The following is a 23,915-nucleotide window of genomic DNA, read 5'->3' as shown; positions in this document are numbered from 1 at the left end:
TTTATCTTTCCTCTCCTGACCTCTCTCTTGCTGTCTTAGTCATGTGTCAAACTGCAGCCTCCTCCTCTGCAATATTGCAAAACTCTGTTCCTGGTCCACTTGCTCATCATTTCCCACCTTGCCTACTGTAACCTTCTCCTCATTGTCCTTTCTTTTACTTGCCTATTTCCCACTGTAGCGTTCCATCATGAACGCTACAGCCACACTAATCTTTCTCTGCTGACGCTCATCTGCTGCACACCTCTGCAAATCCTTCTGACTTTCCATTGCATACAGAATCCAGTTCAAGCTCCTCACCCTTACCTATTAAGTCCTCAAAGTACACCCCCTATGCTCCTCATCTGATCTATGCCTCTCCTCACCACTTATTACCTCCTTCCACTCCAGGCTCCAATAATTCTCCAAAGCTGCCTAACTCCACTGGAACTCCCTATCTCACTCTACAAGTCTATCTCTCAATGTTAAATCCTTCAAACACTCTATCAAAAGCGACCTCTCTTTGTTTGCCTACCTTCCCTCCTGTTAGACCCTTGATTCACCATCTGATTCCTCACGCATGTCTACTTTGTCTATTTCTTCTGTCTCTCCTCTACCTCTAGAATGTAAGCTCTCATGGGCAGGATCTTCTGTACCCTTTGTCTCCTGTCAGTATGTCCCTATTACATTGTACGCTGCATATGGTAATCTGTACTACTTACTATGTTAGCTATGTATATTGTTGTATGGTTATTCGTGTTAGGTATTATCTGGATAAAGTATTATTGCATTTATACTTAATTACTGTTAATAAATGTTTGGCTTCCCTAAGTAATCTCCACAACACAGTTACCTAAAAATAAGGACAAAATGGACGTTCTGTAAGTCTGTGGTTATAGTATGTAAACAAGGAAAAATAAAAGAGGGATCAGATGCATAAGTGTAATCATGGTTTCAGGTTAGGTGAAGTTTTTTCTGCTGGAAAAAAACAAATCAGCAAACGGATGCCTATAATGTATACACTCAGTAAAGTGAAGCCACTGTCAATTTATCATGGAATGAGGACACTGAGATCCATGGCTTTAATAATAAAAGCAGTACCATACACAAGCACTCATTTTGTGTGGAATTGGATTCCCTATAGTCCAGTGGTTCCCAAACTTTTGCAGTTCGCGGCACCCTTAGAGTCTCCAAATTTTTTCAAGGCACCCCTCCAATATAATTATTGAGCAGTCCTGTTTTAGAAGTAGTTGGGTCAAAAAATTGTAATAAGTATTTAGGTCAGGACAGAAATACTTATTTAGTTGTATGCAAAAATGTCCCCTCTGCATCCAGACACACTGTCCACTCTGCCCTCTGTCATGCTGTCCCCCCTCCTCTGCTCTGTCACGCTGTCCCCCTCCTCTGCCCTCTGTCACCCTCCTCTGCCCCTGCTGTCACGATCCCTCTAACTCCTCTGCCGCGGGCCAGCCATATAAAAAAAAATAAAATAAATAAAGAGAACACAGTAACTTACCAATCTGCCGGGCACCGGGACCCAGCAGCCTCCTCTCTCCCGCAGCTGTCACTGAATATCGACGTCAGTGACAGCTGCTGCGGGAAAGAGGAGTCTACTTGGTCCCGGCGCCCGGCGGATTGGTAAGTTACTGTGTTCTCTCTTTTTTTTTTTATATGGCTGGCCCGCGACCCCCCCCAGTAACAGCGCCGCGGCACCCCTGGGAGCCGCGGCGCACAGTTTGGGAACCGCCGCTATAGTCTACAGAACTTCAGTGAAGGAAGGCACATTCAGGAACCCTCGAGTAAAAATGTCAGAAGATGTTTTTGTAGATGGCTGTGGAGCACATGTGTAAAGTGAGTCAGGCCAGGGTATATGGAATGCTCTAGAGTATTTTTGTTGAATGTGTTATGGGCAGTCTACACATGGCTAATGGCATTCAGAGTTTTAGTTAGATGTTAAAACAGACATGAATTTGAACCATCAAAATTTTGGGGATATGTCTTTTTTGTTCCCGAGAGAAATGTCAAAGATCCTAGATCCAAGAGTATCTTTAAGTTATAAGCTGCATTACCCACCTATGGAGAGTGCAAAGCTTTATAATACACCGTTCACACTGCCTCAAAAACCCGGGTTACTGCCGGGGCGGTTGAGGCTGAGTATGAACAGGGTCCCCTGCATCTACCCAGTTCGGATGACATGGGAATTGAACCTGGGTCTTTTGTTGGGCTATTCCCGGGTAGATGCCAGTCTGAACGGTGAGACCCGGGCTTTTCAACCTGGTTCTCACCGAAAGTTGTTGAAAAGTTTAAAAAAAAAAAAAAAAAATCAACATCACAAGAGGAGCCAAAAAGCGACCCGGATTCAGTGTGAACCCACTCGACCCGGGAATTTGCTGGGGTGGGGAGCTGTCACCCAACAATATCCCGAGTTCATATACCCAGGATATAGCCTGGGCGGCAGTGTGAACGCAAAATAAGTGACAGAAACCCAAAGCTGTGGGGGCAGCTGTTATTTTTCGCTGGTGTTCTGTGGTTAGTTTCACAGAGCCAACAGGAAACATTGTGGCTTCGTATTGGTAGCCCACTACAGAGGAAAGAAAGAAAAAAAAACCCACCTCACATGCAAAATTATTTGTCTGACCAATTATCAGTGGGGAGTAATGTTCAGCCCTGCACAGTATGTAAAACCACGATTTAAAAAGATAAAAAAAAAAGGAATAAAATGAAATATAATGAGTTCCTACTGATGACATTTTTTGTTTAATTTACAACATTAATTGGATTCATAAGGAAGGTAAATAACCATTTTTTTATTTACTATAAATGATTAAAAACTATGTCCACTAGAAATGAATGTGTGGTTACTTCCACAACGCACCACTGGAAATTGCACCAACACAGACAGTCTAAATTTCTGGTTTAATAATTCAGTATTTTGCTCCTTGAGCTCACACCCGAAGACAGCATACAAGAACAGCAAGAGTCAGTTATTTCAAGATGTACTTGTTTGGTCACAATTACCGGACTTTGAAGAATGAGCGACCATTCGAAATTTTAACATTGGTTCATGACATAACTTCTCAATGTTCCCACCCCAAGCACACGTCATGTTAAGTGCTTTACTGGGTTCTGCTCAGGGTGCATAAATTGAGAGTTGATGAGTTTCAAGTTATTACTTTCTTATTTGTCCTTATTCTATAGGAGCATATTATTGCAATGCTTGAATCAGCAGGAATTTCAACTTTTCTTTGTCACATTTGGTCATGACAAAAGCTTTGCGTTTCCTCTGCAGCTTCCCTAGTGTATCCAACACCATCATTCCGCGGGTCAACGTGCCACCAAGTTCTACATCTACCACACAGTGAGTGACATCAGTGACAAATTTGTCATCTACGGCCGCAGCCATGGCATAGGAGTCGCAGGACACAAATCCTTTGGTCCATTCCTCTCCGTCGTTTTTAGAACAGTTTTTGGTGTATTCTTCAGAGTGAGCAGTGATCTCTCTCATAAACTCTGCCTTTTTGGTATTCTGGGAGAGCCATTCATGGTAAAATGTCTAGGAAAAAACAATGGTCATTACCGGACTTTACAAGAACGCTCTTATACAAATCAGACTTCTTGACAGAATACAGTAATTGCAAAGTCTGCCTCAGTAACATTGCTTTGCTTGCATTATAACAATAAACAGAATGATTATCATTAGCTATGTCAGAGTAGAAAATGTTTCAAAATTGTAGTTAAATAGAACAGAGAAGAGAAGAGTCTACAGAGGATCATTTAAAAAGTAGTTAATGTTTTATTTAAGCATGTTGGACAGAAATGGTCTCTCCCCACACAGTTACATCTCAGAGTACAGATGGACACTGCAATGTCACTCTGCTCAGATATTAGTATACTTACTGGACCACTTCCAGGTGAATAAAAGGCAAGATGATTCTTTTTAGAGCTTTCTTTTTACAAATATTTTTGCTTTCTGCATTTAATTAGAATATTAACTTAAAACACACTGCCCCTCTGGTGACAGATCATCCTTAAAGCGATCAAGAAGCCGACTACTTTCTGTGGAAGAAGTTAATTCAAAAAAAGGTTTTTTTACTTACCCAAGGAAGGCCGTTTCGGCACGTGAATTCCCAGGTGGCAATATGCGTTGGACAATCAAAGCCATTCAGGACAATGTAAGCGGCTTCTGGATCAGATGCAAAGTTGAACTCCCCACAAACTGTGGTATTTCCCCGGGCTAGCAAATATAATACAAAAAACAATATGATAAATAAATCCATCATTTCTCTCTCCTACCACTGGGGGACACTGCCAGACATTGGGGTATAGTAGTGGGATTGGGAGTTTAGGCACTAAAAACTCTTTGATTTTTACTCCCCTCCTCTGCTATGCCCCTCCTCTCCTAGATACATCAGGTTTATTTTAGTGCCTTAGGAGTTAGGCCAGTTTAGTATAGGCTCCCGCCTATATGTTATTTAGTGATAGTGTTTCACGTTTTTATTTTATTTTTTCTTAAGGGTGCTTCGCGGGGATCGATCCTAAGTCCCAGAGAGGGTGAATAGTCCTGGGCTTCCTTCACCCTGATCCCCGCGCAAGGTAAGAAGTGGCTGATGCCCGGGTCTTCCTTCACCAGTCTTGCCGGTAGTTCATCCCCTAGAAACAAGCTGTTAGTTGTGGATAGCGCCATTAGGGCTTTAGGTGCCCACGGAGGTAGACCTCTTCAGCGGGCCACAGAGATAGGTCGCGCGGGGGAGATCCAGGATCCATCTCTCCCCGCCGACGGACTAGCCGGCAAGCCCCCTCCTCCATACCCCCACTTCCCCTGACAACGAGCAGCGGGGTCCATTAGCGCTCCCTCTTTATAGAGAGCGGCGCTGCAGGAGGAGGGCAGAGACGCACACGCTACCTGGGCACTGTAACAAGCGTGTTGTGGAGAGATTACCGACAGCCATATTATAGATGAGCTGTTCGGTAACTTAGAGAGGAGCAGACATTTTTTTGATGAAGGCGGAGCTGGAGGAGGACCTTCGTTTCCCGCACTTCTCAGGATCCTGCACAGCGGAGTCGCCATCTTTAGCTCACACCGAGCAGCTGCATGTCGCTTCTCTCCTCTCATTTACCTCTTCTGTGACTGGTATCGTTAAATCCTGTGTTTGTTTGTGTACAAAAACATTTAAAACATTCATGGTTGATTGTTCTACCTAGCGGGGTTAAAAGTTACTGTGGGGAAAATTTGTACCCGTGTATATAGATCTGGCTACAAATTGTGTATTGCTGTATTCTGACATTAACTGTTTAGACAATAATCATTTATCTGTCTAGTCATAATCAGTTTAGACTGTATTTAACCAGTAATGTCTAACAAGGAGTCCTCTGACAGGGGATCCTCTGGAGGGTCTGCATTGTATTTTACTTGTGCCATGTGTAAAGTAAAACTTTCAAAAGGACAACATGACAAAGGTGCCCTTTGCGCTGCTTGTGAGACCGGATCTCAGGAGCGTCCCGCCCCAGCTCAAACACCGGTAGCCATGGTAGAACCGCCTTGGGTTAAATCCTTTGCTGCAACTATGGAGAAGTTTACTACGGTGATGTTACAGGCTGCAGAGATACGTCAGAATGTAGTTACAGAATCTCAGGTATCTCTCACTGCAGGGCAGCGCTCTTCACATGTAGCAGGGGCGAGTGACCAGACAGAATTTGCAGGCACATCCTCACAGAGTTCTCTGACTCATAGTGATGATCGCCCACTTGCAGTCTCCCACAGAGCCAAAAGGGCCTCACTGGATGTAAACCAGGGATGTAGCCCAGGCTCAGATATCCCATCAGATGAGGATGGGAATATAGTCTCGGATACTCAGGAAGAAGACTCACTGAGTATTATGACCACCTCGGTGGGTAATATTGAAAGCCTGGTGTTAGGTATTAGGCATAGCCTTGGTTTTGCTGACCCTACACCCTCGGCTCCCTCAAGTTTCTCCATTTTCAAAAGGACTAAATCTCAGGTTATGTCTTTCCCACCGTCATCAGAGATGGTACAGATTGTGACGGACGCTTGGTTAAACCCAGGAAAACAGTTCGTTATGCCGGGTAGATTTAAGAGTTTTTACCCTCTATTCAACAGAGGATTGTATTAAATGGGAGGCGTCTCCCAAGGTGGACAGACCCATTATCAGGTTGTCCACTTCTTCTGCCATTCCTACCCAGGAGAGAGTATCTCTTAAAGACTCCACTGACAAAAAGTGTGACAATGCGCTCTGGTCCGCATATGTGGCTTCCGATAGCTTGTTTAGGCCCACTATGGCAATGGCATGGGCAAATAAGGCGGTGCAGATATGGGCAGAGCAGTTGATCTTGGCCATCCAAAGTAATGCTCCGCTACCTGATCTCCTGGTTCTCGCTGAGCACATTCAGGAGACGGCGGATTATATGGGACAGGCACCATGGATGCAGTAGCAGTCAATGCCAGAATTGGCGGCCTTATTATGGCATCACGACGTTCCCTGTGGTTACGTTCGTGGACGACGGATGCTGAATCTAAGAGGTCCTTGGAAATCCTGCCTTTTGATGGAGTCACTATGTTTGGGCCGGAGCTTGAGAAAGTGATTGAGGTAGCCACAGGAGGTAAGAGTAATATTCTTCCTATGGGCTCTCGTAAACCGCGTCAAGCTCGGTTTCGGTCCTTTCGATCCTTCTCGCAGGGCCGTGGCGGCCCACCAAGGGGTCAGCCGACGGTTTCCAGAAGAGGCGGCGGTAGAGGTAGGGGCGCTCCCAGACGGGGAACGTCGCGTCCCAGTGAAAAACCTGCAGCATGACTCCTTGGCCCCCACGCGGGTACCCGTGGTGGGGGCACTGCTTCTTCTCTTCAAGCGCCAGTGGTGGTCGGTCACGTCGGACGCTTGGATTCGAGGAGTGGTGTCGAAAGGATATGTTATAGACTTAATCCAGTTTCCACCAATAAGGTTCCTTTCCTCACCGGTGCCCGCTTGTCCCCTCAGAAGTCAGGCCCTGCTGGAGGCAGTGGCGAAGCTTCAGGGTGCGGGAGTGGTGGTTCCGGTGCCGGGGCCAGAAAGAGGTCAGGGGTTCTACTCCAATCTCTTCTTGGTTCCGAAGCCGGACGGAACATTTCGCCCTATACTGAATCTCAGGTCCTTGAACAAGCAAGTGGTAGTCCAGAGATTCAAAATAGAGTCTCTTCGGACAGTCATTGCAGGGATGGAAGAGGGAGAGTTTCTAGCTTTCATCGATATAAGAGATGCGTATTTACACGTTCCCATATGGGAACAGCATCATCGGTTCCTGAGGTTTGCGGTGAGTTCCGATCATTTTCAATTCAGAGCCCTTCCGTTTGGTCTGGCCTCTGCTCCTCGAGTGTTCACAAAAATCATGGCAGTTATGGCAAGTGCCCTGAGAAGAAGGGGAGTCACGATAATTCCATATCTAGACGACCTTCTTTTAAAGGCGAGGTCTGCAGAGATTTTATCCCGCCAGGTTCACACAGCGGTGTACGTACTAAACCTTCCTTTGTTCCAAAGGTAGTGTCTAGGTTCCATCTCAACCAGGAGATTGTGGTTCCGGCATTTCGTCCGGATTTGTCGTCTTCAACTGACTCTGTTGATTACGATCTTCATCTACTGGATGTGGTTAGGGCTCTCCGGTGCTATGTGGACCGCACAGCCTCTACTCGTAAAACAAAGGATCTGTTTGTTTTATACAACGTCAAGAAGCGTGGTTGGCCGGCGTCTAAACAGACTATTGCTCAGTGGGCTGTTGTTGCATCCTGGGCGGCACGCCATGGGGCTTCGGCTGTGCAAAGCGACCACTTGGACGTCTGTTCATACTTTTGTAAAGTTTTACAGATTGCAGGCTTTCGCATCTTCTGATGTGAGCTTTGGCAGAAAAGTATTACATGCAGCCGCTCCAAAGCATTCCTTCCCATGAGGCTGCTTTGGTATGTCCCCAATGTCTGGCAGTGTCCCCCAGTGGTAGGAGAGAGAAAAGAGGATTTTTACTTACCGTAAAATCTATTTCTCTTTCTCCACTGGGGGACACTGCGCTCCCTCCCTTGCTCTGTACACAATCTGATTATGAATGTTTATGATTTACATTCTTCTGCCCTTTGGGCAGCTCCTTATAGTACACTTGGTAAGTCAAAACTGAGGTATCTAGGAGAGGAGGGGCATAGCAGAGGAGGGGAGTAAAAATCAAATAGTTTTTAGTGCCTAAACTCCCAATCCCACTACTATACCCCAATGTCTGGCAGTGTCCCCCCAATGGAGAAAGAGAAATAGATTTTACGGTAAGTAAAAATCCTCTTATCTTGTAAATATATTTTTAAGAATGATCAGAAGAGGGCTGGCAGGTTCTTGCCTGCATAACAAACATAAGTAAATGGCTGTGGTCTTCAAGTATCTGCTAAAGTTATCTATGATATTAAGATTTACTTTAGTATAAATGCTACTTGTGGAAAGTTCATCAATGAGAATGTGTTTGTTTCTTTAAGTATTGAATACAGTGATTACTGTATTTCAGTATCACTATCTAAATATATAGACATTTACACAATGTCACTTCGTTTGTTCTTATTTCTAATTACAAAGTTAGGGATATATTTCCTAAACTGCGGGTTTGAAAAAGTGGAGACTTTGCCTATAGCAACCAATCATGTTCTAGCTGTCATTTCTTTTAGAATATACTAAACAAAATGATAAGTATAATCTGAGTGGAGATGTTGCCTATAGCAATCACTTTTCCAAACCCGCAGTTTAGTAAACATACCCCTTAGTCTTTAGGTCTTATGCACTGACAAGTTTTTTTAATTTTTACTTTAAGTTTTTTAATTGTTTGAAAAACGATAGTGTTGGTATCTTAATTGGCTTCTGACTAAATGCACCCTACAGTTTTCGTGCCTGTGGTGTGAAAATTAGATTGTAAGCTCCACTGAGACAGGGACGGATATGCTTGAATAACACTGAATGTACAGCCTGTATAATATAAATAAAGGATAAACATAATAATACTTGTATGAAGTTTAAAATGTGTAAAGTTTACATATACAGCTTAACTTGAGATTGTCTAGATGGGGATATTTCTAGATAGATCATCACATACTATTCTATAGAGTGAATTCAATTATTCGTGAAAGTAATGCGGCCTGCGCACTATAGTACATTTTTACATGGATTTCTGCTCGTGGCTTTCAGAGCTGCAAGCACAAATCAGCGTTGAAATTACCGTACGGACGGTAATAACGCGCACTATTACCGTGGTGATTGAATTCGCCCCTATGTATTCCGTTTAGTTATGTGCTTATTTTCAATATCTTCGTGAAGTGAGGTGTAGGTAGGTAGAGCTTACATAAAGAAAAGTTTAAGATAAAGACAGTCACCTGTGAGAAATGGAAAGGCTGACAGAACTCAAAGGAATACAGAATCAAAATAGCCTGGACTATGGCTGCCACCTTAGTCTATAAACCAAAATAGTCTCCTCACATAAGGTATGTTGTCTAAACATACAATATCACAAATTAGGTTGCAATGATCTATGCAACAAACAACTTGTAAATAATAATAACAACAACAACAACATGATGAACAAACTGGCTTTAACTTTTGTCAAAACACTTTTTTTGTAACACTGAGAAATAAAAGCTGCTTCTGATGAGAAGTACTTACACTCCATGTTACCTCCCATGATGAAAAGATTTTTAACTTTCTGTGAAAAGGTGGGATCCATGTTCAAAGCTAAAGCGAGGTTAGTTAATGGACCAGTGGCAACAAGGGTAACCTGTATTAAAATAAAAATTTAAAAAATGACATAGGTATATAAAAGTCTGAGTAATGTAAAACATACAATGGCATTGACACAAGTGTCAAATGTCAAAAGCATAGCCATAGTGCAGAATACAATTCAACATTTTTGCCTTTTAAGATGCTGTTTTAAACACACATAAAAAAAACCTTATTAATAAACTGCTAGTAAATTGGATAAAATGGACCAATGTTTATTTTGTCAAATACCCAGTCAGTAAAACTTTACAACATTGCAGAAGAAAGTAATTGCATTTGCATTGATTTAATTTTTTGTTAAAGAATCAACACAAGTAAAAGTAATATATAATATAAATAATTAACATCACAACTTTAAGGGGCAGATTCAGTACCCTGCACTACTAACATTACTACGGCAATAGCTGCACATTATTACTGTTTCTACGATATTAGCTGCACATTATTACCATTATTATATCAATTTTAACGTAGATTTTTGCTTGCGGCTCACAGAGCTACAAGCAGAAATCAGAGTTCTCAAAACTGAAAGTGGATAGATCAATGGGGCCAGATTGGATACTTCCAAGGATCCTAATAGAGCTTAAAGCTTAACCAGTCCCTAACTACAGGAGTAATTCCAGAGGACTGAAGAGCAAATGTAGTCCCACTGCACAAAATGGGAAGAAAGGAAGAGGCAAGCAACTACCGACCAGTGAGCCTTATATCAATGGTAGGGAAACTGATGGAAACACTCTTAAGGAAAGAGTTGTACAATATCTAAAATCCAATAACTTACAGAATCCTAAACAGCATGGTTTAACTGGGAGGAGATCATGTCAAACAAATCTTACAGACTTTTTTGACTGGGTGACTAAAACGAATAGATCAAGGTGGGACCATAGATGTAGCTTATCTAGACTTTAGTAAGGCTTTTGACACTGTTCCACATTGCATGTTAAGTTAAATGAACTTGAAAGCTTCAAATTTGATTCTAAGATGGTTGAATGAATAAGATCTTGTTTGAAGAATAAAAAACAGAGAATTATAGTAAATGGAGCGAAAGGTTACCAGTAGAGTACCCCAGGGACCCATACTCGGAGCTGTGCTTTTTAATATCTTTATTGGCGACATTGCAAATGGTATTGAAGGAAAAGTATGCCTTTTTGCAAATGGCAGAAAGATATGCAACAGGGTAGACACTTCAGGAGGGGCAAAAAGAATGACTGATAATCTAGGTAGAGTAGAGAAATGGTCAAGAGTTTGGCAACTACAGTTTAATGCCAAAAAATACAAAATCATGCACTTGGGTCTCAAAAACCCAAAAGGCTAAATATAGTATTAATGGCACTGTCACAGAGTACAGAGGCAAACTTCGGATCCCCCGGGTCTGACTAGTTTGGCGCTACTCTACCCAAAGGCGTGGAGTCTAATGGGACAGGTTGTCTTTGCCAGGAGGTATGGTCTTTGCGGCCCCTGCCCCGCAGGTCGTGGACTTCAAGATGAGCCCTAGATGAGACCCGCTAGGAGAGTTGAGAATAGTTAGCTGGTTGCTAATAGTAACACAGAACTGTAGATTGAGAATGAGGAAGAGACACTGAACGGCTGAATGGAGAGCCACTGGAACAGCAAGAAGACCAATACAAATATTTTCTGCCAAGAGGTAGCACTGAACTGTAGGCTGTAAACGAGGAGGTGACTCAGGAGCACAGGGAGCCACGGTTTAACACTTCACAGAGGTGAGCAAAAAGAACAGTCACCTGACTGCTATGTCAGGTGCCTTAAATATATAGGTGATGAAGAAGAACCAATCAGAGCAGCCCAGTGAGGCAACAAAGCAGAGATAGGGTCTGCGCATAAGCAAACCCGAAACCAAGATCGCAGCCGCCACCAGTAAGTCACGGCGCTTGGCGCCGGAGAGGATGCCTGCATGGAGCAGGTAAGTACACCGGGACCCATTTATGGACATGGCGTGTAACAGGCACTATAATGGAAACTACTGAAGAGGAAAGGGATCTAGGAGTCACTATTTCAGGTGAATTAAAAGGCACGTAAGCAATGTAACAAAGCAATGAGAAAGGCAAGTCAGATGCTTGGTTGCATAGGGAGAGGAATCAGTAGCAGAAAGATAGATGTAATAATGCCACTGTATAGGTCATTGATACGGCCTCATCTAGAATACTGTGTTCAATTCTGGAGGCCACATCTCCAGAAGGATATAAATGTATTAGAAACTGTACAAAGAGGAGCAACTAAAATGGTGCATGGCCTACAGCACAAAACTTACCCAGAAAGACTAAAAGATCTTAATATGTATAGTTTGGAGCAAATAAGGTAAAAGTGGGGACATGAACTTTCAAATATAGCAAGCGTTTTAATGTACAGGAGGGAAACATTCTTCAAAGAAAGAGGAGTAATAGAAAATGAGCACATGCACTGAAACTAGAGGGAAGCAAGTTCAGAGGAAAAATAAAAAATACTTCACAGAAAGGGTGGTGGATAGATGGAATAGTCTCCCATTAGAGGTGGTAGAGGCTAATACAGTATAGCATTTAAACATCCTTGTGATAAACATAAGGATATCCTTACAAAGTACTTAGGATCAAATAGGGCTTGAGGTTACCAAAGGTTTAAAAATGGGCATAGTAGATGGGCCAAGTGGCTCTTATTTGCCGCCAAATTCTATGTTTCTTCAATTCAGCAAGATGTTTCTCTCAGAACAGTCCGAAGAGACACCTCACGCCGATGTCTGGGCTGAAGTCTCTGCTCATTTTTCCTTGCATCCCACAGGGGTGCGAGGATAAATAAGCGGGCATTCCTTACCGTAAAGGACGGCAATTGAATCACCCCTTACAAGTATTCTTTGTGCTCTATCCAGGGGATGAAATGCGATGGAGTATAAAATAGGGTAAAGCCATAGTGGAACCAGGGGCTGGCTGGGACAGGGGGCAACTGCCCCCAAGGCCGGTCCCATAATGGGCAACCTTGGGCTGGTTCACTAGCTACCTACATTTGTTTCCTTTAAAATGTAATAGGCTAACTTAATAGGCTGCTGAGCCAAGTCTCGCACCCTAGGCTAAAATTTGCCAGCCCGCCCCCGAGTGGAACCCAGTAATGAATGTTATTCTTTAGGTACACCGGAAATGGTATCAAAAGTCATGCTGCACTGCTAGCTAAGCAGTTGATCATTCGGTTTAAGTATAAGTAGGGCTAGATCCTTAGGAGAAATTAAATGTATGCTGGAATGTAAATATGTCTTTGACAGCTCTTGGGTGGGTAGTAGATCAAGGCGCAAGTCTAAAGTAACAAGCAAATTCGTACTGCTGCCCATACCTTTAAGGTCAATTTGGTCAAAAGGAAGAGCGGGACCCAGAAAGACTTTTCTGGGGGTTAAAGTGTGCAAGTCTGAAGTTCCTCTGGCTGTGAAATTGTGGCTTAGCTATAAGTACAAGTGCCTCTATCTTCATCACCTCACTACCTTATTATCAATGCTGTTTGTTATTTTTAAAGCCTAGCTTAGATCTGCTTTCACTTAAGTGCAGCACTAATTACTGCATATTAAAAATAATGAAAATGATCTGCCCAGGTTGCTTTTCAACTGTCTGTAAGAGAAAGTCACATGCTTTTCTCTACCGCTGAAGGAGTTCTATTACACATACAGTGATACAATACATCTACACACCCTTAAGAATTTTCAGGTGTTGGTGATGTAAAGCCTGAACTCAAGATAAATCATGTCAGACCTTTTTCCACCTTTAATGTGACCGTGCAGCCAACAAAATTGAACTGAAAAACATACAGACGACAATTTTTAGGAAAACAAAGTGAAAATAAAAACCTGCAGACAGGTTACAAAATTGTTCATCCATATGGAGTACGCTTTTAGATAAACAGCATAACGTCTCTTTAATGCAAGTGTACACCTAATAACAGGGCTTTACCCCCCATTAAAGAGGACTTATCTCTGTTTTTTTTCTTCCAAAGTACTTAGGTGTTCCAAGTAGAAAGGACTATTGTAGTGGTTACTCTGCTTCAAGGAAGAAATATACCCAAAAGGGATTATACATTAAAAATAGAAAGGAATGGTATTTGCAGAAAGCAATCAAATATTTAATATTAAAGTTGAATACTGTACACTAATAAAAGTATTTCTGAATTAACCCACCTGTCCAGGATATTCATTGATTATCCTCAGCATTGCCAGGACTGCATGCTCTTTTTGCAGTGAGTCAAGACCAGGGGATATAGCATCTGGTACATCACCCAAGCCATCTACTCCATGGTAAAAGCTTGCATCAGTAGAATGTCCTAGTAGTGCTCTACTCGCCCCTCCATATACAGGGATCTGCAACAAAAAGAAAACATTTCAAGTGACTATGGGCTAGATTTACTAAGCTGCGGGTTTGAAAAAGTGGGGATGTTGCCTATAGCAACCAATCAGATTCTAGCTTTCATTTATTTAGTACATTCTACAAAATGACAGCTAGAATCTGATTGGTTGCTATAGGCAACATCCCCACTTTTTCAAACCCGCAGCTTAGTAAATCTAGCCCTATACCTTTAAGAGGACAACCACACCAGTAGAGACTTTTTATCCAGAAAGGTTTCAATTATTTCACATTCACCATTTTAGCTGTATTTTATGTTAGCTATAAATAAACAACAAACAAACTTTTATATATGGTATGTTTTTGTTTAACTATTTTCTATGTGCAGATATTTTTAATATACATAGAATAAGCAAAACCTATTATGATATACATTTGAATGAATCAATTAAACAAAATCAGAGTGGATAGCCTGTTGATTCAATTTCTTTAGTAATCATTTCACCCTTTGGAAGCACTTTGTGTTGTAGAAGTTTCTATAGTTACACTCTCCTTATCATGTCACTGTTACTTATATATGTTCATATGCATAAATATTTACACTGAGTCTGTCGCAGGTTTGTAGAACACGCAGGACATTCTTGCAGACATTTTCTATTGTAGAGTTCCCATGACAGCAAGTTATCCCCAAGATCTCAACCTGTGGAGCTGCTAAGGCCAACATGAGAGCCTGAGCATCATCTACCCCGCAGTCCACATCCACCAGCAGCAGCTTCTTGGCCATCTGGTGAAGTCCTACAAGAAAAGCAGAAGTGCTAGCTATAAATGGCTCTTTTACGCAAAATTGCATACCCATAATTCCCAGGTCCTGTACTTTGTTACCCAAAGTTAGGCCTCGGTATTGGTTCGGTTAATGTGAAAAGCACATGTAAACATAAAGGTACAAAACGAAATGCTAAAGTCACTAATTGGCATTCAAATAGATCAAAGGCTATGTATTACTGGATACCGTATATGAAATAACTGGAGTGTATACTTAACTAAAAATGTTCACCAAGCTCTCTTCTACTCCTCTGCCATGTTAGGGAGCCATGTGCTACACTAACTTAACAGCAAGTCGCTGACAATTGCTTCTGTAGCCAGCGCGAAGGAATCTGTGGCGCCTTATAAATAAATAATAACAACAACTAGACTTGCACTCTGTGGATTGTTTGGGGGGTATTCAATTGTTGTTAGCGTTAACGGAAAAAAACGAGCGCTCGAAAAATCTTAGCGTTGATACGGTAATTACCCACTCAGGGAGCGGCGAGCTGAAATTCCGCGAGTAAACTACCGTATTAATGCTTTTCACGCGCAATATTACCGTATAAACAGTAATATTTTTTGAGCGCTCGTTTTTTTCCATTAACGCTAACAATTGAATACCCCCCTTTGAGTCATACACAGGAGTAAAGCCAGTTAATATCACAGAAGTCTCAGCTTTTTGACCTGGTTCAGATCCCTTTACAACACTGTCCCAAAGATGTTAAAATGGCTTTTTATTAGCAATGGCAATGGTAGGAGGTAGGTGCTTCTCTATCACTGCAGACACAAACTGGCAGCTTGGCATTGTTGCTCTGCAGAAATACAAAGTGTGGATTGCCCGATTAATATACAAGGACAGTGATGTGAAATCACTGCACGCTCACTTTATGTCCTTGACCAGATCTTCTTAGGACACTTTTTTTTTACAAAGGAAAACTCCACCATGGAGTTGAGGATTCTGTGTATTTTGTCCCAGAATAATTATATCTTGGGGCAGGTCCACCAAATATGATAGAAAGTTCCCCTGTGGCCCCGATACCTCCAGCAGGCCAGATCTATTATTATAAAATTTTAATCAATTAATCTGGGTTATAGTACCACCAGTAGTAGTACACTTTGTAAGCGGATACCTTGATAATTGTAGAAATCAAGATACGGGATATTCTCTTCACCCAGAGAATACTTTACTTTTTAAAAAACCTTCAGTGGAATATCAGGGTAACACTGACAAATAAACACTGTTTTATATCTGAGATTTTTCAATTTTGGGGAATAGTGGTTCATTAAGTCTAAATGCAATTTAAATCAATTAGTCCAAATGTATCCTTAATTAATTAAAGATACATTAAAATGCTGTCCTCATGAAGAGCATCAAGAGAAGCAGTTTAGTTATTTTTGGCCTTATGATATTGGTTACCATTCACAAGCATTTTAAGAATTGTAATTAAAATGTGTCAGAGCATTTTATTTTGCATTCTATAGCAAAGGGCCAAGCAGCCAAATGTGTGACAGAGAAACAGAAATGGTTATAGTAGATACATGTTGACGGTTTTCTGTAACGCAATGAAACAAACGCACATGTAATAAGGTTACCAAATGCATTCACTGAACTTTGAATATGCTTCATGAATAAGCCTGACACATTGAGAACAATTTGAACTATTTTTGGCAGATAACATGGATTATCAATGCCCAAAAACTGTTCCTGGAACCGCAATTATATGTGTTCTTACTCGAGTAGTTCATCTTGTATACCAAAAAACATGAAACAGCTCAACTGATTGGAAAAAGAAAGATATCTTGCAGAAGTAAAATAAAAAAAGAAAGATAAAAAAAAAAAAGTTATGCATCACATCATGAAAAAAAATAATGATAATCAATGTTCAGTAAAGCACTCATCCATGTATACATTGAATATTTTGCACACTACACTGTCAAACTATTGTTTGTTACATTTACAAACACTGAAACTTGAGACATCAGCAAGTTGTGGATCTTAACTTATTAACCTACCTGGATTTCAGAGATTCGTTGAAGGAAACAACAATGTCCGAAGCCCTGCAGGAAAAGACAGATAAATAAAGCAGTGATATGTGCTAGTTACCACGTTCACGTGACTCTACAATATGTCACATGGAGGAGACAGTTCATTTTTTTTTAACAAATCCTTATCTATACTGACTACAGTACAGACCTTCACTCACTGCCCCTGTCCCACCAGCTCTTCCTTCAGAGGAAACAGCAGTACACGCCCCCAGCACTGATTGGAGATGCTGTGCTGTCAATCAACAATCACACGTGATGTCAATGGTATCACTGCACCAGTCTACAAACTGCTCTGCTGGTGAAAGAGAGCAGAGACTGCAGCACGTGTAGGAACGCAGCGTGGTTGTCGGGTCTATCTGCAGATGCTCTGACAAACCAACTGGAGAGAAATGTACATGTTCTCCGTATTTGTACGAGTTCTATGTTTGTTTTGTAATGAAAAAACATATGCAAATGGTAAACGAAACTTACGAAATGTGTATATTTACATGTGGAAGGAACAATACATTTTAATATTATTAAAAGGTCTCTGCATATATTTTTACAGCACATTTTATGTGCATGAATGAACAGTTTGTTTCTTTGTATATCAGCATGCCCTTCTCACCTGCAGTTAAAATGGAAATAAAGTAGTTTTCTGAAATTAATAAGATATACATGAATTGTGGTCAGTTCTACGAGGCTGAAGTTAGCTTTTTATTTGGCCATCTTTTTATTCACGCTTAAGATGGATGGCTAAGGCCCCATTCTGGCAGCCGGAATGTATGGTTAGGGTCTTTGAAGCTTCATTCCGGCAGCCGTAATGGTAGGTTAAGGTCCTCAGACCTCCATTCCGGCAGCCGGAATTGATGGGTAATGCACTCAGCGCTCCATTCCACATACATTCAGGGAGGTAGAATGGATAACTAGAATATATAGCTATGATCCACAATATATATGCAATACAATATGTGTAATAGTTGTTCCACATATTAGAGAACATATCTGTGTAGCAGAACAGAATGCACTATACAGGTTGAGAAAACACAGCAAGCTTCACTCAGTTGGGCCACCAATTTGATAGTGGGAAACAATAAAGGGTGGTCAGTTACATATAAAACAATTGTCTTTTACCTGGCCCAACACTATTTTAGTCATGAAATCAGGTGGCAAAGTGGGCACAGATAGAATTTTTAATATTTTGAATAAGTAGCTGTAGTTTTGCAAGGGTTGATTTTTTTTTATTAAAAATTGCAACAAAAATAAATTCCATATCACTGTGTCCAAAATAAAATAGACTATATACAACATCAAGGGGTAAAATGGACCAATGGGAACGAAACTTTACATTATCATAGCACCCAATTCTCCTACAATCCCTCCACAAAAACTACTGCATTACTTCACAAATGAGTATAATTATATACATCAAAGAAACATGACATTGTCTAACACAATACTCTGCTTGCCTTCCCTGAAAAAGGCAGGCAGTTTTCTTTTTGACTCAAGACTTCCACATTTACTGGATACTTATAAACATCTAATAAGAGATACAAGTCTCCTATTGGACTTTTATAAACATTAATCATCCATTTGAAAATCCAGACAGGATTTAGCTTAATATAATTAGTGGTGGTGTAATAGGTAGATGTAGATGATATAGATGAGGCCAAGAGCAATGTGAGGCCCAAGGCTTCAGCTCCATCTGATTACCTGCAGGCCACTGAATTACAATGCAAGGGGGATTATGAGCGTGTTGCTCCTGTCCTCTACATGACACCCCAGCATCTCTTAGGCTGGGTACACATTACAGAAATTTTTCCCAATACGATATCGTTAATGATTTTACCAACGACTGAAAGTCCTGATCAGCATGCTGATTCATGTGTACACATTATACACGTTTTACAAGATTTATCTTCAGATCTGTCATAACCATCGACTGAAAAGATCGTGACTCTATAAACTACAGAGATCTGCCTACACTGCAGAATTAGAATAACATTGTGCTATCATTTACCGAGATTTTTAGTCAATTTATAAAATCAAATCAATGATATGATGTGCTTGGAACGATAATCGTTGGTCATGGAAGAGTACACACTAATGCAATATCGGGTCAAACAGTCATTTATCGTGTGATTGGTCTAATCGTTGGGTGAAAAAAAACCCTGCTACAGTGTCCAATGGAGGAGGGCTCAGAGGGATACAGGGCTCAGCTACAGCAGCTACTCCCTATGGGGGCGGTCTGTGCAGGGAGCCAGTGACTATCAGGGGAAGTCACTGGTGTTCTTCACAAAGTACAACTCAAAACACGGCAGTCTACATTAGGCATATAAAATGCGTAGAGATGCATCTTGACGTTAGTTATAAATATGAAATTCACTTTACCTTACACAATATAATGTAATGAAGTGTCATATATAGAAGAGTGATAATGTTTTGACAGTGTCAGTTATATTTTCTATATAAAATGTAATTAAATAATAACCATGTATCCATTGTTTACAGCATTATAAATCCAATGGGAGTCTTTTATTCCTGCATTAGTCCAAATGGAGATAACGAATAAGAAGTCTGAATAGATGGCCTCAAATTAACATAATATAACCGTGACCATACTTGCCTACTTTTAAAAAATAATTTCAGGTAGATTGTGCAAGGAACACCGAGGTGCCACACTATGTGCAGAACACCTAAAGGGACACATCACACAGGCCCTCTTACTCCCTGCCACCATACTCCCCTCTTTCTCTCACGTTTTTTGCCCACGTTTTCCTCATTCCCCCTTTCTCTTTTTTATACCCTTTTTTCCCCTGACTTCCTTCAAAGTTACCTCCCTCTCCCCCAACTCTCTCTCTCACCTTATTTCCAACCCTCTTTCCAGCTCTCAGACCCTCTCCCATATTTGTTTCTCTCTCCTTTTCTTTCCCACCTCCCCTCACTCCTTCACTCTCTCACCTTCTCTCACCTCTTCTTCTCCACTGATTATTCAGTCAGCGTCCAGCGCACTGTAACGGCAGGGTGCTGGGAAGCTATGTCACGTGAGTAAGATCTCTGTGCGTTCTGGCAGGTCGTGAGGCACGCTGAAAATCCAGTAAGGGAGCGTACCTGTTTGGGAGGTCTCAACAATATTCCATGAATTCAGGAGAGTAAACAACAATGTCCCAGTGTTTCCTAAGGATAGCTGGCTAGTGAAATTGGAGGGTTAGGTACGAAATGTTGACAGTACAATGAAAATGTTGACATTAGGTCACAGCAATACAGTAAATAAAAACAAGAAAAAACAAGTAAATATTAAAAAAAAGTGTGACCCCCCCCCCCCCCTTCCTTTCTCAAACACCTTAACGAACCCTAGTGCTGCCAGCCTAAGTGCTAGCAAGTACTGGTACTAGCAAAATCAGAGTAGAGGGGGGAGCATGGGATTGCCCCCAATTTGGCTTTGCCAGCCGACGCTTTAGCTGGGGGTTCCCTTGCTAATGACAAACCAGACCCAGGCTGGTGAGTACGGTGCTGGATTCCCTAGGAAGATCAGATCTGCCTAGAAAAATGTGGATTCTCTCCCCTCCCCCCCCCCCCCCCCCCTTCAAGGATTGTTTGGGTATATGGCAGTTGAAGACCCCTGGATGTAGGCCATTTTTACAGTGGTGTGTGTTTTATTTACATTTTTCTTTGGTGCAGTATAGGTCCCAGCCAGACATTTAATCACAGCCTGGCCATGCTGGGACCTGTAGTGTACCCGGGCCAAAATATGTTTTTTTCTACATTAATTAAGTTACTATTACCAAGCACTTTCCCATAGGGAGGATTCCTATTTTCGTTTGCAGACCTGATTTCCCTAGGAAATCCAGCACCTTTTCTCCCTCTGATTTTACTAGTACCAGCCTAGGCCGGCAGTACTAGGGTTGGTTAAGCTGTTTGGTAGGGGGGGGGGGGGGGGGGGTGGGGAGCACACTTTTTAATTTTTTATATCTACATCCGTTTTCTTTTTTTACTGTATTGATGTCTGGCCGGTCGTATTGCCGATTTAAATTTAATGCTTTATGTCGACATTGTGACTGTTGACTTTCTAACATGTTGACATTCACTATGTCAATATTTAACCCTGTCAACCTAATGGACATGCTTACATTCTGAATGTCAACTTTTGCATTGTAGAATTTTTGACTACATCCCAGATTGGAAACACTGGAAAGAAGAATAAGTAATTGCCAAATCTGTTTGCTGAAGAATGGTGGCCATTTTATTGTATGTAGCACACCTCCTGGTAAATGGAATATCCTGTCTGTAATAGCCTGATTCATTAAGGAAAGTAAGGCAAAATAATGAGTATGTTTTCTCCTGGACTAAACCATGTTACAATAGAAGGGGTGCAAATTAGTTTATTATTTTGCATATAAGGTAAATACTGACTCTTTTTCATGTAGCACACAAATACTTGACAGCTTTATTTATACACTGAAATTTACAGTTGATCTAGGACATGCACTTCCCCACCTATAAATCTGTCCCCACATTTTAAATTTGGTTCCCTTCCAATGCAACATGGTTTAGCCAAGGTGCAAAGTTACTAATTTTTTTGCTTTACATTCCTTAATGAATCAGGCCCATTGTATCTGCAGCGTTACACACTCTATGTCTGAGATAATTTTTTTTACAATAACATTTATATTGAGACATATTGATACATTTCCCAATGCTATTTCAGCCTGTATAGTACTGTGGAGACACATTGCACATCATCTAAGCTCTCAGACAGGGCCGGACTGGCCATCTAGCACTTCTGGCATTTGCCAGAAGGGCCGATGGTTGTATGGGCCGGTCCGGTACCCCATGCAGCATTCATGTGAGTGTTTGTATACTCACATGATCGCGGGGCCTCAGCCCCCACTCTCGATTTTTTTTATCTTTTTAACTATTTCTTTTTCGGCAGCAAGGGGGGGGGGGCGCCAGCACGCACGATCGGGATCAATTGAGTCACATGATCGCAGTGCCTGCATCCCTCTCCCCCCTCCATTTGCACTGAAGGTCGGGCGTGACGTCATCACGTCACGCCCAACATTCAGTGAGGAGCGGCGACACGGAAGAGAGAAGAAAGAAGACAGAAGAGAGAAAAGAGAAGAAAAGAAAATAAAGATGAAAGAAAGCAATTCAGAGGTAAGTAAAAAAGTGGAGAAACAAAGAGAGGTACAGGCTGATGAAGAAGTGGAGAGGGGGGGATAAAAAGCACACAAGGATGAAGAAGGGGGGATAATAGGCACACAGGGATGAAGAAGGGGGGAAATGTAGTGTGTGAGGTAGATGGTGGCTAATTACTGAGTGCTATTTTGTTTGCGGGGTAATGGTGGGGCAATGTAATAGTAGGGACTATTAATTTAACATGGGGTGGTTTGGGGGCTATTGAATGTGGGACTGAGTTTGGGGAGAATGAGGTCTCTTTATTAAATGTGACTATGAATTTAATGGCAGTGATGGTTGCAGGAAATAGGTATATTTATGAAATGTAAATACTATTAATTTAATGCTGGGGCTGTATGTAGGGAGGCAAATAGGTTTATTTATTACATGGGAATACTATTATTTTAATGTTGGGGCTGGAGTGAGGCCTAATTTTAAAACGTGGGTGCTATATTGATTTACCAGCGGTGCTGGTTGGAGTTTTCTAAATTTCATGTACCTATTTTTTTTTCCAAATAGGGCCCCCAACATTTCAGGATCCAGACAAGCAACAACTGATCTAAAGACATCAGCAGCCACAAGTGGCGACAATGACAAGACAGGTAAGAGAAAGCAGGACAGTCTGCCAACTGTCCTGAATTTGGTGGGTGACTGTCCCGCTTAGTCAGGATTTGGTCTGACTGCAAGGACAGTTGGGAGGTATGTCCTGCTTCACATTGTACTGCTTGTAAAGGCAGAACTGTGTGCACATAACAGTAGTGCTCAAAGTATTGCCTGTGTATTTGTTGAAAATGTGTCTAATAACCATATTACATCGTAGGAGCCCCCCTATCTTAAGTGCCTAGGCCCCCCGAGTCTTAATCTGGCTCTGGTTAGCAGGAGAAATCTGATAGTTGCTCCTAGTTCCCGGACAGGACACAGCCTGCAGAGCAAGCTAAGGAACTCTTAAGTCGCATGAGATTTCTTAATCTTGTGAGACTAAGAGCTTCCCTGCTCACTCTACAGGAAGTTCCCTCCCTGTTGGATGTCAGCAGCAGCAGAAGCATAGATAAGTACAGTGGACTGGGGTGTTGTAATGTGTTTCTGGGGTGGGAGGTGGTGTGATGTGGATGGGGAGGACCTGAAAAATGTAATGTTTTATTATAATGTATGTATCAATGCCTATGTTGACCACGCCCCCAACATAATGTGGTCACGCCCTTGGCGCCGCTGCGCAGCGGTAACACAGTTTTTCCTGCTCATCAACAGAGGTGGGAATGTCTGCTTCAAATGCCAGGGCTGATTTTTAGTCCCAGTCCGGCCCTTCTCTCAGATTACCTGTTGACCTAGATAATTAACTTGGGCTGCCCGCTAGCTATTTTAGCAGTCACTCAGATATCGTTCGGATTACATTACTGAACAAGCCAGATCTAAGCCAGACTTCATAACAATGGACATTTGAGACTAATGTTAATTACCTTAGCTGTCCTGCTATTTTCACACAATATGGCAACAGTCTTTATACGTCTAATACATACAATATTGCAGGTAATAGCAAGGGCAAAATGTACCTAATAACAAGAAATAACAATACACATAATACACCAATGCTCTGGTGTATATACTTAGACTGGGCCAAGGATTAGAAAGAGCAATAATCTGTGAGAAATGGAAAAGTCCTCAGTCCAGTGGGATCTCTCTTCATCACAATGGGTTAAAGTTTACCTGCACACAACTTTGAAAGGCAAGTCTTTCCCAAGCATTAGCAGCCATGGGGGCTCTTGGGAACTTACCTGACACAGGTTGGATTTAATTTATTAAACAAACAACTAGAAATGGGGTGCACAAGAGGTGGGACTTGTAT

At 41.7% G+C, this 23,915-nt stretch overlaps 1 protein-coding gene across 1 annotated transcript; it reads right to left on the bottom strand.

Annotated features, from left to right (window-relative positions):
• Positions 1 to 2,763: 2,763 nt before the first annotated feature.
• Positions 2,764 to 17,123, bottom strand: LOC142140214 (nucleoside hydrolase-like). Its single transcript, XM_075198049.1, has 7 exons — positions 17,064 to 17,123; positions 16,883 to 16,927; positions 14,667 to 14,860; positions 13,903 to 14,082; positions 9,645 to 9,756; positions 4,074 to 4,210; positions 2,764 to 3,529 (listed from the first exon to the last, which is right to left on the bottom strand). The coding sequence occupies exons 3-7, from the start codon at positions 14,847 to 14,849 to the stop codon at positions 3,182 to 3,184; spliced, it is 960 nt and encodes a 319-aa protein (XP_075054150.1). The 5' UTR covers positions 14,850 to 14,860; positions 16,883 to 16,927; positions 17,064 to 17,123; the 3' UTR covers positions 2,764 to 3,181.
• Positions 17,124 to 23,915: the final 6,792 nt, after the last annotated feature.

The sequence above is a fragment of the Mixophyes fleayi genome, chromosome 2 (assembly GCF_038048845.1).
Source record: "Mixophyes fleayi isolate aMixFle1 chromosome 2, aMixFle1.hap1, whole genome shotgun sequence".
In the NCBI taxonomy this organism is placed as follows: domain Eukaryota; kingdom Metazoa; phylum Chordata; class Amphibia; order Anura; family Limnodynastidae; genus Mixophyes; species Mixophyes fleayi.
Note: the sequence above shows the minus strand (reverse complement) of the source record. Positions and strands in the feature narration are given on the sequence as shown.

Bases quoted from the DNA above. Each gene is read 5' to 3' on its own strand.
- LOC142140214 (XM_075198049.1), bottom strand. From the start codon at position 14,849: ATGGCCAAGAAGCTGCTGCTGGTGGATGTGGACTGCGGGGTAGATGAT. The intron at 14,083-14,666 runs GTAAATATTTAT...TTTTTGTTGCAG, and splicing joins AAACCTGCGACAGACTCAGT to ATCCCTGTATATGGAGGGGC. The intron at 3,530-4,073 runs GTAAGTAAAAAA...GTTTTTTCCTAG, and splicing joins GCCGAAACGGCCTTCCTTGG to ACATTTTACCATGAATGGCT.